Here is a 13,520-nt window from a genome sequence, read left to right as displayed (position 1 = left end):
GCTGATTTACTTGTTAATGTTGTTCCATTGCAGGAGCTGAATGATTTACTAGTTCCAGCACAGTGTCAGCAGGACAGTGGGAGATGATTTACTAGTTAATGGTGTCTTAGACTTTATATTTTTATGGAACTGTTGAAGGTAGTTATTCTTCATCTTGGTCCTGGAGAACCAAAGGGCTGAATATTTTAGTTTTTTTGCCCAAAAGCACTAATACACCTGATCAAAGGTGATTAAGAAACACTGGTTAAAGATTTACAATGACCCTGAATGTGCACTAACTCTCCTTCTGTACAGTGTTTCACTGTTAATGTTGTGATGGTGGGACCTGTGATTTACCAGTTAATGTAATCCCACTAGGAGGGGAGAACTAGTTAAATGTTGAATGTCTGTTTTGACCAAGGTATAACAGGAGGGGTTGGATTTACTAGTTAATGCTCTTTCTCTCCTTTCAGAATGACAGTCCGTATCAGGGGGGCGTTTTCTTCCTGTCCATCCATTTCCCCACAGACTATCCTTTCAAACCTCCTAAGGTAAGGGTCCATGTGATTTACTAGTTAAGGGTTTGGAGGAGGGGTGATTTAAGTTGTGTGGTTACAGGAGGGTGATTTACTAGTTAATGTTGTGTGGTAGGAGGGGTGATTTACTAGTTAATGTTGTGTGGTAGGAGGGGTGATTTACTAGTTAATGTTGTGTGGTAGGAGGGTGATTTACTAGTTAATGTTGTGTGGTAGGAGGGGTGATTTACTAGTTAATGTTGTGTGGTAGGAGGGGTGATTTACTAGTTAATGTTGTGTGGTAGGAGGGGTGATTTACTAGTTAATGTTGTGTGGTAGGAGGGGTGATTTACTAGTTAATGTTGTGTGGTAGGAGGGGTGATTTACTAGTTAATGTTGTGTGGTAGGAGGGGTGATTTACTAGTTAATGTTGTGTGGTAGGAGGGGTGATTTACTAGTTAATGTTGTGTGGTAGGAGGGGTGATTTACTAGTTAATGTTGTGTGGTAGGAGGGGTGATTTACTAGTTAATGTTGTGTGGTAGGAGGGGTGATTTACTAGTTAATGTTGTGTGGTAGGAGGGGTGATTTACTAGTTAATGTTGTGTGGTAGGAGGGGTGATTTACTAGTTAATGTTGTGTGGTAGGAGGGGTGATTTACTAGTTAATGTTGTGTGGTAGGAGGGGTGATTTACTAGTTAATGTTGTGTGGTAGGATGTTGTGTGGTAGGGTGATTTACTAGTTAATGTTGTGTGGTAGGAGGGTGATTTACTAGTTAATGTTGTGTGGTAGGAGGGGTGATTTACTAGTTAATGTTGTGTGGTAGGAGGGGGGGATTTACTAGTTAATGTTGTGTGGTAGGAGGGGTGATTTACTAGTTAATGTGTGGTAGGAGGGGTGATTTACTAGTTAATGTTGTGTGGTAGGAGGGGTGATTTACTAGTTAATGTTGTGTGGTAGGAGGGGTGATTTACTAGTTAATGTTGTGTGGTAGGAGGGTGATTTACTAGTTAATGTTGTGTGGTAGGAGGGGTGATTTACTAGTTAATGTTGTGTGGTAGGAGGGGTGATTTACTAGTTAATGTTGTGTGGTAGGAGGGGTGATTTACTAGTTAATGTTGTGTGGTAGGAGGGGTGATTTACTAGTTAATGTTGTGTGGTAGGAGGGGTGATTTACTAGTTAATGTTGTGTGGTAGGAGGGGTGATTTACTAGTTAATGTTGTGTGGTAGGAGGGGTGATTTACTAGTTAATGTTGTGTGGTAGGAGGGGTGATTTACTAGTTAATGTTGTGTGGTAGGAGGGGTGATTTACTAGTTAATGTTGTGTGGTAGGAGGGGTGATTTACTAGTTAATGTTGTGTGGTAGGAGGGGTGATTTACTAGTTAATGTTGTGTGGTAGGAGGGGTGATTTACTAGTTAATGTTGTGTGGTAGGAGGGGTGATTTACTAGTTAATGTTGTGTGGATTTACTAGTTAATGTTGTGTGGTAGGAGGGGTGATTTACTAGTTAATGTTGTGTGGTAGGAGGGGTGATTTACTAGTTAATGTTGTGTGGTAGGAGGGGTGATTTACTAGTTAATGTTGTGTGGTAGGAGGGGTGATTTACTAGTTAATGTTGTGTGGTAGGAGGGGTGATTTACTAGTTAATGTTGTGTGGTAGGAGGGGTGATTTACTAGTTAATGTTGTGTGGTAGGAGGGGTGATTTACTAGTTAATGTTGTGTGGTAGGAGGGGTGATTTACTAGTTAATGTTTGTGTGGTAGGAGGGGTGATTTACTAGTTAATGTTGTGTGGTAGGAGGGGTGATTTACTAGTTAATGTTGTGTGGTAGGAGGGGTGATTTACTAGTTAATGTTGTGTGGTAGGAGGGGTGATTTACTAGTTAATGTTGTGTGGTAGGAGGGTGATTTACTAGTTAATGTTGTGTGGTAGGAGGGGTGATTTACTAGTTAATGTTGTGTGGTAGGAGGGGTGATTTACTAGTTAATGTTGTGTGGTAGGAGGGGTGATTTACTAGTTAATGTTGTGTGGTAGGAGGGGTGATTTACTAGTTAATGTTGTGTGGTAGGAGGGGTGATTTACTAGTTAATGTTGTGTGGTAGGAGGGGTGATTTACTAGTTAATGTTGTGTGGTAGGAGGGGTGATTTACTAGTTAATGTTGTGTGGTAGGAGGGGTGATTTACTAGTTAATGTTGTGTGGTAGGAGGGGTGATTTACTAGTTAATGTTGTGTGGTAGGAGGGGTGATTTACTAGTTAATGTTGTGTGGTAGGAGGGGTGATTTACTAGTTAATGTTGTGTGGTAGGAGGGGTGATTTACTAGTTAATGTTGTGTGGTAGGAGGGTGATTTACTAGTTAATGTTGTGTGGTAGGAGGGGTGATTTACTAGTTAATGTTGTGTGGTAGGAGGGTGATTTACTAGTTAATGTTGTGTGGTAGGAGGGGTGATTTACTAGTTAATGTTGTGTGGTAGGAGGGTGATTTACTAGTTAATGTTGTGTGGTAGGAGGGGTGATTTACTAGTTAATGTTGTGTGGTAGGATGTTGTGGGTGATTTACTAGTTAATGTTGTGTGGTAGGAGGGGTGATTTACTAGTTAATGTTGTGTGGTAGGAGGGGTGATTTACTAGTTAATGTTGTGTGGTAGGAGGGGTGATTTACTAGTTAATGTTGTGTGGTAGGAGGGGTGATTTACTAGTTAATGTTGTGTGGTAGGAGGGGTGATTTACTAGTTAATGTTGTGTGGTAGGAGGGTGATTTACTAGTTAATGTTGTGTGGTAGGAGGGTGATTTACTAGTTAATGTTGTGTGGTAGGAGGGGTGATTTACTAGTTAATGTTGTGTGGTAGGAGGGGTGATTTACTAGTTAATGTTGTGTGGTAGGAGGGGTGATTTACTAGTTAATGTTGTGTGGTAGGAGGGGTGATTTACTAGTTAATGTTGTGTGGTAGGAGGGGTGATTTACTAGTTAATGTTGTGTGGTAGGAGGGGTGATTTACTAGTTAATGTTGTGTGGTAGGATGTTGTGGGTGATTTACTAGTTAATGTTGTGTGGTAGGAGTAGGGTGATTTACTAGTTAATGTTGTGTGGTAGGAGGGGTGATTTACTAGTTAATGTTGTGTGGTAGGAGGGGTGATTTACTAGTTAATGTTGTGTGGTAGGAGGGGTGATTTACTAGTTAATGTTGTGTGGTAGGAGGGGTGATTTACTAGTTAATGTTGTGTGGTAGGAGGGGTGATTTACTAGTTAATGTTGTGTGGTAGGAGGGGTGATTTACTAGTTAATGTTGTGTGGTAGGAGGGGTGATTTACTAGTTAATGTTGTGTGGTAGGAGGGGTGATTTACTAGTTAATGTTGTGTGGTAGGAGGGGTGATTTACTAGTTAATGTTGTGTGGTAGGAGGGGTGATTTACTAGTTAATGTTGTGTGGTAGGAGGGGTGATTTACTAGTTAATGTTGTGTGGTAGGAGGGGTGATTTACTAGTTAATGTTGTGTGGTAGGAGGGGTGATTTACTAGTTAATGTTGTGTGGTAGGAGGGGTGATTTACTAGTTAATGTTGTGTGGTAGGAGGGGTGATTTACTAGTTAATGTTAGGAGGGGTGATTTACTGTGGTAGGAGGGGTGATTTACTAGTTAATGTTGTGTGGTAGGACTAGTTAATGGGTGATTTACTAGTTAATGTTGTGTGGTAGGAGGGGTGATTTACTAGTTAATGTTGTGTGGTAGGAGGGGTGATTTACTAGTTAATGTTGTGTGGTAGGAGGGGTGATTTACTAGTTAATGTTGTGTGGTAGGAGGGGTGATTTACTAGTTAATGTTGTGTGGTAGGAGGGGTGATTTACTAGTTAATGTTGTGTGGTAGGAGGGGTGATTTACTAGTTAATGTTGTGTGGTAGGAGGGGTGATTTACTAGTTAATGTTGTGTGGTAGGAGGGGTGATTTACTAGTTAATGTTGTGTGGTAGGAGGGGTGATTTACTAGTTAATGTTGTGTGGTAGGAGGGGTGATTTACTAGTTAATGTTGTGTGGTAGGAGGGGTGATTTACTAGTTAATGTTGTGTGGTAGGAGGGGTGATTTACTAGTTAATGTTGTGTGGTAGGAGGGGTGATTTACTAGTTAATGTTGTGTGGTAGGAGGGGTGATTTACTAGTTAATGTTGTGTGGTAGGAGGGGTGATTTACTAGTTAATGTTGTGTGGTAGGAGGGGTGATTTACTAGGGTGATTTACTAGTTAATGTTGTGTGGTAGGAGGGGTGATTTACTAGTTAATGTTGTGTGGTAGGAGGGGTGATTTACTAGTTAATGTTGTGTGGTAGGAGGGGTGATTTACTAGTTAATGTTGTGTGGTAGGAGGGTGATTTACTAGTTAATGTTGTGTGGTAGGAGGGGTGATTTACTAGTTAATGTTGTGTGGTAGGAGGGGTGATTTACTAGTTAATGTTGTGTGGTAGGAGGGGTGATTTACTAGTTAATGTTGTGTGGTAGGAGGGGTGATTTACTAGTTAATGTTGTGTGGTAGGAGGGGTGATTTACTAGTTAATGTTGTGTGGTAGGAGGGGTGATTTACTAGTTAATGTTGTGTGGTAGGAGGGGTGATTTACTAGTTAATGTTGTGTGGTAGGAGGAGGGGTGATTTACTAGTTAATGTTGTGTGGTAGGAGGGGTGATTTACTAGTTAATGTTGTGTGGTAGGAGGGGTGATTTACTAGTTAATGTTGTGTGGTAGGAGGGGTGATTTACTAGTTAATGTTGTGTGGTAGGAGGGGTGATTTACTAGTTAATGTTGTGTGGTAGGAGGGGTGATTTACTAAATATATTAGCATTTTGTTGAATTAACATTTTACTAGTTAATGTTTCTCTAGGAGGGTGATTTACTAGTTAATGTTGTCTCTAGGAGGGGTGATTTCTAGTTAATCTTCTCTCTCTCTGATTTACTAGTTAATGTTGTGTCTCTCTCTCTGATTTACTAGTTAATGTTGTGTGGTAGGAGGGGTGATTTACTAGTTCTCTCTTTCTCTGTCTCTTTCTCTCTCTGATTTCTCTCTCCCCCAGTTAGCGTTTACCACAAGAATTTACCACCCCGATATTAACAGTAACGGCAGTATCTGTTTGGATATTCTAAGATCACAGTGGTCGCCGGCTTTAACAATTTCTAAAGGTGAGTTAGGACTACTCTGTGATGGACAGATCCACTGAAGGTGCATTATGGGGCAGTTTACCGGACACCGATTAAGCCTAGTCTCGGACTACAAAATTATTTCAATGGAGATTGTGGAGATGTTTGCTACAATTTTTAACGTGCCTCTGTGTGTATGTATCTATAAGGAATCAGACGACACTACATCACATGGCCTAGATGTCTAGTGAAGTCGTCTCTAGTGGGGGATCCAAAGCCCCCCTGTCTCCTGTTCCTGGTTACACCGCAGAGAAACGGGGGTTTCTAACTCTTGTATCTGTCTTCCTCTGCAGTTCTGCTCTCCATTTGCTCCCTGTTATGTGATCCCAACCCAGACGACCCTCTAGTACCAGAGATCGCACGCATCTATAAAGCAGATAGTGACAAGTAAGTATCCTGTACTGCTGTCTGTTGGAGACATCCCTTCAGTGTTATTTTATATATACTGCAGATGTCAGGACATTTTTCATTCTGTATAACCCAGTGAAAATACGTTATTTTCAACAACTTTTTGGCTCGCTGGGAAGTTGATAAACATAACATGTCCCTGTCTTCTTTCAGTGTGGGGAGGGGTGATTTACTAGTTAATCATGGTCTACAGCGGAGACAAAGCAGAATAATGTCCTGTGTCTCTCAAAGCGGAATAATGTCCCGTGTCTCTCAAAGCGGAATAATGCCCTGTATCTCTCAAAGCAGAATAATGCCCCGTGTCTCTCAAAGCAGAATAATGTCCGGTGTCTCTCAAAGCAGAATAATGTCCGGTGTCTCTCAAAGCAGAATAATGTCCGGTGTCTCTCAAAGCAGAATAATGCCCCGTGTCTCTCAAAGCGGAATAATGCCCGGTGTCTCTCAAAGCGGAATAATGCCCCGTGTCTCAAAGCGGAATAATGCCCCGTGTCTCTTAAAGCGGAATAATGTCCGGTGTCTCAAAGCGGAATAATGCCCGGTGTCTCTCAAAGCAGAATAATGTCCGGTGTCTCAGGGGTGATTTACGGAATAATGCCCGGTGTCTCAAAGCGGAATAATGCCCTGTGTCTCTCAAAGCAGAATAATGTCCGGTGTCTCAAAGTGGAATAATGCCCGGTGTCTCTCAAAGAGGAATAATGCCCTGTGTCTCAAAGCAGAATAATGCCCTGTGTCTCTCAAAGCAGAATAATGTCCGGTGTCTCAAGGAGGGGGAATAATGCCCGGTGTCTCAAAGCGGAATAATGCCCTCTGTCTCTCAAAGCAGAATAATGTCCGGTGTCTCAAAGCGGAATAATGCCCGGTGTCTCTCACAGCAGAGTAATGCCCCGTGTCTCTCAAAGCGGAATAATGCCCTGTGTCTCAAAGCGGAATAATGCCCCGTGTCTCTTAAAGCGGAATAATGCCCCGTGTCTCAAAGCGGAATAATGCCCGGTGTCTCTCAAAGCAGAATAATGTCCGGTGTCTCAAAGCGGAATAATGCCCGGTGTCTCAAAGCGGAATAATGCCCTGTGTCTCTCAAAGCAGAATAATGTCCGGTGTCTCAAAGTGGAATAATGCCCGGTGTCTCTCAAAGAGGAATAATGCCCTGTGTCTCAAAGCAGAATAATGTCCGGTGTCTCAAAGCGGAATAATGCCCGGTGTCTCAAAGCGGAATAATGCCCTCTGTCTCTCAAAGCAGAATAATGTCCGGTGTCTCAAAGCGGAATAATGCCCGGTGTCTCTCACAGCAGAGTAATGCCCGGTGTCTCTCAAAGCGGAATAATGCCCTGTGTCTCAAAGCGGAATAATGCCCCGTGTCTCTTAAAGCGGAATAATGTCCGGTGTCTCAAAGCGGAATAATGCCCGGTGTCTCTCAAAGCAGAATAATGTCCGGTGTCTCAAAGCGGAATAATGCCCGGTGTCTCAAAGCGGAATAATGCCCTGTGTCTCTCAAAGCGGAATAATGCCCGGTGTCTCTCAAAGCAGAATAATGTCCGGTGTCTCAAAGCGGAATAATGCCCGGTGTCTCAAAGCGGAATAAGTTCTGCTCTCCATTTGCTCCTGTTATGTGATGCCCTAATGCCCCTCAGTGTCTCAAAGCAGAATAATGTCCGGTGTCTCAAAGTGGAATAATGCCCGGTGTCTCTCAAAGAGGAATAATGCCCTGTGTCTCAAAGCAGAATAATGCCCTGTGTCTCTCAAAGCAGAATAATGTCCGGTGTCTCAAAGCGGAATAATGCCCGGTGTCTCAAAGCGGAATAATGCCCTCTGTCTCTCAAAGCAGAATAATGTCCGGTGTCTCAAAGCGGAATAATGCCCGGTGTCTCTCACAGCAGAGTAATGCCCCGTGTCTCTCAAAGCGGAATAATGCCCTGTGTCTCAAAGCGGAATAATGCCCCGTGTCTCTTAAAGCGGAATAATGTCCGGTGTCTCAAAGCGGAATAATGCCCGGTGTCTCTCAAAGCAGAATAATGTCCGGTGTCTCAAAGCGGAATAATGCCCGGTGTCTCAAAGCGGAATAATGCCCTGTGTCTCTCAAAGCGGAATAATGCCCTGTGTCTCTCAAAGCAGAATAATGTCCGGTGTCTCAAAGTGGAATAATGCCCCGTGTCTCTCAAAGAGGAATAATGCCCTGTGTCTCAAAGCAGAATAATGCCCTGTGTCTCTCAAAGCAGAATAATGTCCGGTGTCTCAAAGCGGAATAATGCCCGGTGTCTCAAAGCGGAATAATGCTCTCTGTCTCTCAAAGCAGAATAATGTCCGGTGTCTCAAAGCGGAATAATGCCCGGTGTCTCTCACAGCAGAGTAATGCCCCGTGTCTCTCAAAGCGGAATAATGCCCGGTGTCTCTCAAAGCGGAATAATGCCCTGTGTCTCAAAGCGGAATAATGCCCCGTGTCTCTTAAAGCGGAATAATGTCCGGTGTCTCAAAGCGGAATAATGCCCGGTGTCTCTCAAAGCAGAATAATGTCCGGTGTCTCAAAGCGGAATAATGCCCGGTGTCTCAAAGCGGAATAATGCCCTGTGTCTCTCAAAGCAGAATAATGTCCGGTGTCTCAAAGTGGAATAATGCCCGGTGTCTCTCAAAGAGGAATAATGCCCTGTGTCTCAAAGCAGAATAATGTCCGGTGTCTCAAAGCAGAATAATGTCCGGTGTCTCAAAGCGGAATAATGCCCGGTGTCTCTCACAGCAGAGTAATGCCCCGTGTCTCTCAAAGCGGAATAATGCCCAGTGTCTCAAAGCGGAATAATGCCCTGTGTCTCTCAAAGCGGAATAATGCCCCTGTGTCTCTCAAAGCAGAATAATGTCCCGTGTCTCAAAGTGGAATAATGCCCGGTGTCTCTCAAAGAGGAATAATGCCCTGTGTCTCAAAGCAGAATAATGCCCTGTGTCTCTCAAAGCAGAATAATGTCCGGTGTCTCAAAGCGGAATAATGCCCGGTGTCTCAAAGCGGAATAATGCCCTCTGTCTCTCAAAGCAGAATAATGTCCGTGTCTCAAAGCGGAATAATGCCCCTTGTCTCTCAAAGCGGAATAATGCCCCGTGTCTCTCAAAGCGGAATAATGTCCCGTGTCTCTCAAAGCGGAATAATGCCCCGTGTCTCTCAAAGCGGAATAATGCCCCGTGTCTCTCAAAGCAGAATAATGCCCCTGGTCTCTCAAAGTGGAATAATGCCCCGTGTCTCTCAAAGCGGAATAATGCCCCATGTCTTTCAAAGCGGAATAATAATGTCCGGGGTCTGTGGAGAGGAGGTTGTTGTTGTGGAGGTCTATGTTTATGGCAGCATGTAGTCCTCACCCAGGGCTGGTCTCGCTGGATTCCCTGGAAGCTGTCTCATCATTCAGCCAACAACAGTCTACCACCTTGTAAGGCTTTAGTTTGCTTGTGTGTGGACAAGTCAATGAAAATAGTCTGGGTATCCATCAGCAGTCATATGGCCTAGGGGCTTCCTCTGACACCGCCTGGTGCACTAAGCACCATTACATTACATTCCCAATTACTCTTTGCTTAGTGCAGACAGAAGTCTTTGACTAGGGTGGCTGGAGTCTTTGGCTATTTTTAAGGCCTTCCTCTGACACCGCCTGGTGTAGAGGTCCTGGATGGAAGGCAGATTAGCCCCGGTGATGTACTGGGCCGTACGCACTACCCTCTCTAGCGGTTGGAGGCCAAACAGTTGCCATATCAGGCAGTGATGCAACCAGTCAAGATGCTCTCGATGGTGCAGCTGTAGAACTTAGTGAGGATCTGAGGACCCTGGGATGATGGTGTTGATGTGAGTCATGGCCAGCCTTTCAAAGCACTTCATGGTTACAGATGCTACAGGGTGGTAGTCATTAAAAGAATACAGTGGGGCAAAAAAGTATTTAGTCAGCCACCAATTGTGCAAGTTCTCCCACTTAAAAAGATGAGAGAGGCCTGTAATTGTCATCATAGGTACACTTCAACAATGACAGACAAAATTAGAAAAAAAAATCCAGAAAATCACATTGTAGGATATTTTATGAATTTATTTGCAAATTATGGTGGAAAATAAGTATTTGGTCAATAACAAAAGTTTATCTCAATACTTTGTTATATACCCTTTGTTGGTAATGACAGAGGTTAAACATTTTCTGTAAGTCATCACAAGGTTTTCACACACTGTTGCTGGTATTTTGGCCCATTCCTCCATGCAGATCTCCTCTAGAGCAGTGATGTTTTGGGGCTGTTGCTGGACAACACGGACTTTCAACTCCCTCCAAAGATTTTCTATGGGGTTGAGATCTGGAGACTGGCTGGGCCACTCCAGGACCTTGAAATGCGTCTTACGAAGCCACTCCTTCTTTGCCCGGGTGGTGTGTTTGGGATCATTGTCATGCTGAAAGACCCAGCCACGTTTCATCTTCAATGCCCTTGCTGATGGAAGGAGGTTTTCACTCAAAATCACACGATACATGGCCCCATTAATTCTTTCCTTTACACGGATCTGTCGTCCTGGTCCCTTTGCAGAAGAACAGCCCCAAAGCATGATGTTTCCACCCACATGCTTCACAGTAGATGTGGTGTTCTTTGGATGCAACTCAGCATTCTTTGTCCTCCAAACACCACGAGTTGAGTTTTTACCAAAAAGTTATATTTTGGTTTCATCTGACCGTATGACATTCTCCCAATCTTCTTCTGGATCATCCAAATGCTCTCTAGCAAACTTCAGATGGGCCTGGACATGTACTGGCTTAAGCAGGGGGACATGTCTGGCACTGCAGGATTTGAGTCCCTGGCGGCGTAGTGTGTTACTGATGGTAGGCTTTGTTACTTTGGTCCCAGCTCTCTGCAGGTCATTCACTAGGTCCCCCCGTGTGGTTTTGGGATTTTTGCTCACCGTTCTTGTGATCATTTTGACCCCACGGGGTGAGATCTTGCGTGGAGCCCCAGATCGAGGGAGATTATCAGTGGTCTTGTATGTCTTCCATTTCCTAATAATTGCTCCCACAGTTGATTTCTTCAAACCAAGTTGCTTACCGGTGTCCTTTGACAGCTCTTTGGTCTTGGCCATAGTGGAGTTTGGAGTGTGACTGTTTGAGGTTGTGGACAGGTGTCTTTTATACTGATAACAAGTTCAAACAGGTGCCATTAATACAGGTAACAGGTGGAGGACAGAGGAGCCTCTTAAAGAAGTTACAGGTCTGTGAGAGACAGAAATCTTGCTTGTTTGTAGGTGACCAAATACTTATTTTCCACCATAATTTGCAAATAAATTCATTAAAAATCCTACAATGGGATTTTCTGGATTTTCTTTTCTCATTTTGTCTGTCATAGTTGAAGTGTACCTATGATGAAAATGACAGGCCTCTCATCTTTTTAAGTGGGAGAACTTGCACAATTGGTGGCTGACTAAATACTTTTTTTGCCCCACTGTATATATATTTAACATTTATTTAACCTGGCAAGTCAGTTAAGAAAAAAATCTTATTTACAGTGACTGTCTACTCTGGCCAAACCCTCCCCTAATCCGGACGACACTGGGCCAATTGTGTGCTGCCCTATGGGATTCCTGATCGCGGCCGGTTGTGATACAGCCTGGGATCGAACCAGGGTCTGTAGTGATGCCTAATTTAGGCAGATTACCTTGACATTCTTGTGCGCAGGCACTATGGTGTTCTGCTTGAAACATGTAGGTCTTACAGTCTCGGTCAGGGACGTAGGGATCCGCAGGGACGTTCCCCTGGCAGACCAGGATCCGCAGGGACGTTCCCCTGGCAGACCAGGATCCGCAGGGACGTTCCCCTGGCAGACCAGGATCCGCATGGACGTTCCCCTGGCAGACCAGGATCCGCAGGGACGTTCCCCTGGCAGACCAGGATCCGCAGGGACGTTCCCCTGGCAGACCAGGATCCGCAGGGACGTTCCCCTGGCAGACCAGGATCCGCAGGGACGTTCCCCTGGCAGACCAGGATCCGCAGGGACGTTCCCTGGCAGACCAGGATCCGCAGGGACGTTCCCCTGGCAGACCAGGATCCGCAGGGACGTTCCCCTGGCAGACCAGGATCCGCAGGGACGTTCCCCTGGCAGACCAGGATCCGCAGGGACGTTCCCCTGGCAGACCAGGATCCGCAGGGATGGTACCCTAGTACGGCTTTGGTGAAAAGTAGTGCAGCCGATAGGGTGCCGTTTGGGAAGCTGCATCTATTGTTTTTGTTTGTTTTCCCTCTTACAGATACAGCAGAATAGCAAGAGAATGGACGCAGAAATACGCCATGTGATGACTGGTCTGAACGGATCATCGGAAGGAGAACGTCGTTGTAGCTGGAGTCAACTTCAATTGCTTGTGTTCATTATTTTGTTCATTTTGTTATTGAATTAGACTCATTTTGCCCCCATTTTCACTCCTTCATTTATGTGCTATTAAAAAGATAGTGTTTGTTGCTCAGACAGTCAACGTGTGTACTAGTTTAATTTAAGCGCGGGAAAAAACGCAACATTTTAATGTAAGTCTTTCATGGGTTCTGAACTCTTCATGTTGAGCATGCAATAACAGTATACGGCCGTGCCGACTGGCCTCTTGGTTATCAGACTAAACCACTAGACTGCGTTCCATCCATGTTGTTCTGAGGACGTTGAAGACACCTGACCAAACCGGACAGACGTGTCTCTTCAGGATACACCAACTGGTGTGTGATGTTGTTGGCTGTGTCTGAAATGGCAGTCTATTCCCTATATACACTACTTTTAACCAGAGATTTTCTAGGGGAATATTCCTGTGGATCTTGGTCTACTAGGGGAATATCCCTGTGGATCCCGGTCTATTAGGGGAATATCCCTGTGGATCCTGGTCTACTAGGGGAATATCCCTGTGGATCCTGGTCTACTAGGGGAATATCCCTGTGGATCCCGGTCTACTAGGGGAATATCCCTGTGGATCCCGGTCTACTAGGGGAATATCCCTGTGGATCCTGGTCTACTAGGGGAATATCCTGGTCTACTAGGGGAATATCCCTGTGGATCCTGGTCTACTAGGGGAATATCCTGGTCTACTAAGGGAATATCCCTGTGGATCCCGGTCTACTAGGGGAATATCCCTGTGGATCCCGGTCTACTAGGGGAACATCCCTGTGGATCCTGGTCTACTTGGGGAATATCCCTGTGGATCCCGGTCTACTAGGGGAACATCCCTGTGGATCCCGGTCTACTAGGGGAATATCCCTGTGGATCCCGGTCTACTAGGGGAATATCCTGGTCTACTAGGGGAATATCCCTGTGGATCCCGGTCTACTAGGGGAATATCCCTGTGGATCCTGTTCTACTTGGGGAATATCCTGGTATACTAGGGGAATATTCCTGTGGATCCCGGTCTACTAGGGGAATATCCCTGTGGATCCTGGTCTACTAGGGGAATATCCCTGTGGATCCCGGTCTACTAG

At 44.7% G+C, this 13,520-nt stretch overlaps 1 protein-coding gene across 1 annotated transcript; it reads left to right on the top strand.

The window, feature by feature from the left end:
* The first annotated feature begins 350 nt into the window (after positions 1–350).
* LOC124001774 (ubiquitin-conjugating enzyme E2 D3-like) lies at positions 351–12,538 on the top strand. Its single transcript, XM_046308824.1, has 5 exons — positions 351–400; positions 453–530; positions 5,553–5,658; positions 5,970–6,063; positions 12,317–12,538. Exons 1-5 carry the CDS (start codon positions 383–385, stop codon positions 12,360–12,362), a joined length of 342 nt encoding a protein of 113 aa, XP_046164780.1. The 5' UTR covers positions 351–382; the 3' UTR covers positions 12,363–12,538.
* Positions 12,539–13,520: the final 982 nt, after the last annotated feature.

Source organism: Oncorhynchus gorbuscha, linkage group LG17 (genome assembly GCF_021184085.1).
Source record: "Oncorhynchus gorbuscha isolate QuinsamMale2020 ecotype Even-year linkage group LG17, OgorEven_v1.0, whole genome shotgun sequence".
NCBI classification, from domain to species: Eukaryota; Metazoa; Chordata; class Actinopteri; order Salmoniformes; family Salmonidae; genus Oncorhynchus; species Oncorhynchus gorbuscha.
Note: the sequence above shows the minus strand (reverse complement) of the source record. Positions and strands in the feature narration are given on the sequence as shown.